Raw genomic sequence first — 3,169 nt, forward strand, 5'->3', positions numbered from 1 at the left:
CGGTTTGGGGCTATTCCCGCGGAAACGGTTCCCATTAAAGAGCAAATCCGTCGCCACAAGGAAGAAGCCCCGAAAAGTTTAATTTGCCCGAGCGCCCCAGCTTTTTCCGCTTATTCAGGGTTTGGTAAATCCAGTGGGGCTGAAAAATCGTGCTCCGAGCTGAAACCGCCGCTCACCACTTCGGACCTTTTGCAAAACAGGCTTTATACGAAAATGGTGGATTTTTTTTTCCTTTTTTTTTCCCCCCCTCTGCTCCTCTTTCTTATCCAGAAGTCGCTGTGCAACAAAAATCTAAACAGCATATATACATATATATATATATTTTTTTTTTTTCTTTTTTCTGCAATAGCCCACGGAGGGGGTTCAAATGGCTGCGTAACCCTCCCGGGGAAGGTGGGGGGCGGGGGGGACAAGAAGGGCATCGCTCAAGGTCACCTTGCCGTCCCCCGGCGGGCTCGCCGCGGCCGGCTCCGGCTCCGCAGCCGCTGGAGCGAGCCCCAGCCAGGGGCTATTTCTGGAAGCGGCCGGGAAATCTCCGCCGAGCCGCTCGCGACGGAGCGGGAACGGCCCCCCCGTCCCTCCCCCCGCTCCGGGGCGCCCCGGGCCTGGGGGTCGCTGAGCGCCGGGCGACCTCACTCTGAGCAGGTTTTATTTTCTGGGTTTTCTGTTTGTACTTATTTATTATTTTTATTTATTTTTTCCTTTTTCCCCTTTTTTAATTTTTCCTATTTTTTTCCTGTTTTTCCTATTCCTTAATTTTTTCTATTTTAAATTTTTTTCCTATTTCTTATTTTTTTCTATTAATTTTTTCCATTTTTAATTTTTTTTCTATTTAATTTTTTTCCTATTTCTTCATTTCTTCTATTCCTTAATGTTTTCTATTTTTAATTCTTTTCTATTTAATTTTTTTTTACCTATTTTTAATTTTTTTTCCCCTTTTTTTCCCACCTGGTTTTTCCCCTTTAATTTCACTTTTTCGCCCTGGCCCCGCCGGCAGCAAACCTTCGAGGCGCACCCGGACGCCGAGGCCAGCGTGACGCACATGATCAAGGCGGGCAGCGGCGTCTGGATGGCCTTTTCCTCCGGCTCCTCCATCCGCCTCTTCCACACGGAGACGCTGGAGCACCTGCAGGAGATCAACATCGCCACGCGGACCACCTTCGTCCTCCCCGGTGAGCGGGGGCCCTCGCCAGCCGCCCCCACGCTGCTCTCCCCCCTTCTTCTCTTTTTCCCCCATTCTTTTCTTTTCCCCCTTTTCTTTTTTCCTCTCCTTCACTTTTTCCCCTTTTTTTCCCCCATTTTCCCCTTGTTTTCTTTTTTCTTCTCCTTTTCTCCTCCTTTCCCCTCTTCCTTTCTTTTCCCCCCTTCCTTTCTTTTCCCCTTCTTTCTCTTTTCCCTCCTTCTTTTCTTTTTGTCCCTTTTCTTTCCCCCTTTTGCTTTTTCCCCCTTCTTTTCTTTTCTCTGTCTTTTCCCTTTCCCCTTCTTTTCCCTTTCCCCCTTTCTTTTCACTTTCTCTCCTTCTTTTCCCCTTTCTCTCCTCTTTTCCCCCTTTCTCCCTTCCTTTCCCCCTTTTCTCAGTTCTTTTCCTTTCCCCCCTTCTTTACCCCTTTCTCCTTTCTTTTCCCTTTTCCCTTCTTTTCCCCTTTTCGCTCCTTCTTTTCCCCTTTTCGCTCCTTCTTTTCCCCTTTTCCCGCCCTTCTTTTCCGCTTTTCCCGCCCTTCTTTTCCCCTTTTCCCTCCTTCTTTCCCGCCCTTCTTTCCCCTTTTTCCTCCCCTTTCTCCTTTTCCCCTTCTTTCCCCCTATCTCCCCCAGCTCGCACCCACCCTCCTCCTTTCCAGGGCACTAAAAAAGCGAGCAGCTCCGCCACAGAATATTCCCTGCCCGTTACAAGTCCTTATCCCATGCAAAAACATTCAGCATCGTGTTTTTCCCGTGCAACGGGGCATCCTCAGGCTTTCTCACTTTTCTCCTTTTTTTTCCCTGCTCCTCCTTTTTTTCCCCGCTTTCTTTTTCCCCGCGGGGCGCCGGGCTCACGCCGGCCTCTCTCCCGCAGGCCAGAAGCACGTGCGCGTCACCAGCCTGCTCATCTGCCAAGGCCTCCTCTGGGTGGGCACCGACCAGGGCATCATCGTGCTGCTGCCCGTGCCGCGGCTCGAGGGCATCCCCAAAATCACCGGTGAGCCCCCCCTCCTCCGCCAAAACAGCCAAAGTCACCCCCAAACCAACCAAAACAAAGATAAAAACTCCCCCCAAAGAGGAGTTTTCTGCTTGCTTGCAAGCCCGGAGGTCCCCAGACGTGGCTTTTTTCCCTGCGGTATTCCCGCGGGCGCCGAAAGTTCCCGCGGGCGCTGAAAGTTCCCGCGGGCGCCGCAAATTCCCGTGGGCACCACGAATTCCCGCGGGTGCTGCAAATTCCCGCGGGCACCGAAAGTTCCCACGGGCGCCGCAAATTCCTGCCGGGGCCTCAAATTCCCACGGGCGCCACGAATGCCTGTGGGTGCCGCAAATTCCCACGGGCACCACAAATTCCCGTGGGTGCTGTAAATTCCCGCGGGCGCCACGAATTCCCACGGGCATCGCGAATTCCCGTGCTGCCCCTCTCCGTCCCCTCCCAGGCAAAGGCATGGTGTCCCTCAACGGGCACGGCGGCCCCGTGGCCTTTCTGGCGGTGGCCCTGAGCACCCTGGCACCCGACGTCCTCAAGAGCGAGCGGGAGGAAGAGCCGGGAGGCGGCGAGGAAGAGGAGGAAGAGGAGGCTGCCGGCCCGCCGCCGCCGCCCGGCGAGCCGCGGAAAAAAGGGATTTTGCTGCAATATCGCCTGCGCTCCACGTCGCATTTGCCGGGGCAGCTGCTGTCGGTGCGGGACGCGCCGGCCGGTGCCGCGCCGGAGCACGCCGAGGAGGACGGCTCCGTCTACGAGATGGCCGACGACCCGGACGTGTGGGTGCGCAGCCGGCCCTGCGCCCGCGACGCCCCCCGCAAGGAGATTTCCTCCGTGGCCATCGTCTCCGGCGGCCGGGGCTACCGCAACTTCGGCGCCGCCGGCCGCGGCTCGGCGCCCGCCGGCGGGGCGGACAGCACCCTCCTCATCTGGCAGGTGCCGCTGACGCTATAGCACTGGGGAGAAGCCTTCCCCCCTCCTTTTTCTTTTTTTAAGGAAGAAAAAAAA

At 55.4% G+C, this 3,169-nt stretch overlaps 1 protein-coding gene across 1 annotated transcript; it reads left to right on the plus strand.

Moving 5' to 3' along the window:
• The first annotated feature begins 966 nt into the window (after nucleotides 1-966).
• LOC146586924 (rho guanine nucleotide exchange factor 10-like protein) lies at nucleotides 967-3,163 on the plus strand. Its single transcript, XM_085320450.1, has 3 exons — nucleotides 967-1,172; nucleotides 2,054-2,176; nucleotides 2,616-3,163. Exons 1-3 carry the CDS (start codon nucleotides 1,043-1,045, stop codon nucleotides 3,113-3,115), a joined length of 753 nt encoding a protein of 250 aa, XP_085176576.1. The 5' UTR covers nucleotides 967-1,042; the 3' UTR covers nucleotides 3,116-3,163.
• Nucleotides 3,164-3,169: the final 6 nt, after the last annotated feature.

The sequence above is a fragment of the Rhea americana genome, unplaced genomic scaffold (assembly GCF_003343005.1).
Source record: "Rhea americana isolate MKP2758 unplaced genomic scaffold, rheAme1 scaffold_638, whole genome shotgun sequence".
NCBI classification, from domain to species: domain Eukaryota; kingdom Metazoa; phylum Chordata; class Aves; order Rheiformes; family Rheidae; genus Rhea; species Rhea americana.

What these genes read in the sequence shown, in the direction of transcription:
- LOC146586924 (XM_085320450.1), top strand. Translation starts at nt 1,043, where the DNA reads ATGATCAAGGCGGGCAGCGGCGTCTGGATGGCCTTTTCCTCCGGCTCC. An exon ending in GACCACCTTCGTCCTCCCCG is followed by an intron (nt 1,173 to 2,053) that starts GTGAGCGGGGGC and finishes TCTCTCCCGCAG; the next exon opens with GCCAGAAGCACGTGCGCGTC. An exon ending in GGGCATCCCCAAAATCACCG is followed by an intron (nt 2,177 to 2,615) that starts GTGAGCCCCCCC and finishes GTCCCCTCCCAG; the next exon opens with GCAAAGGCATGGTGTCCCTC.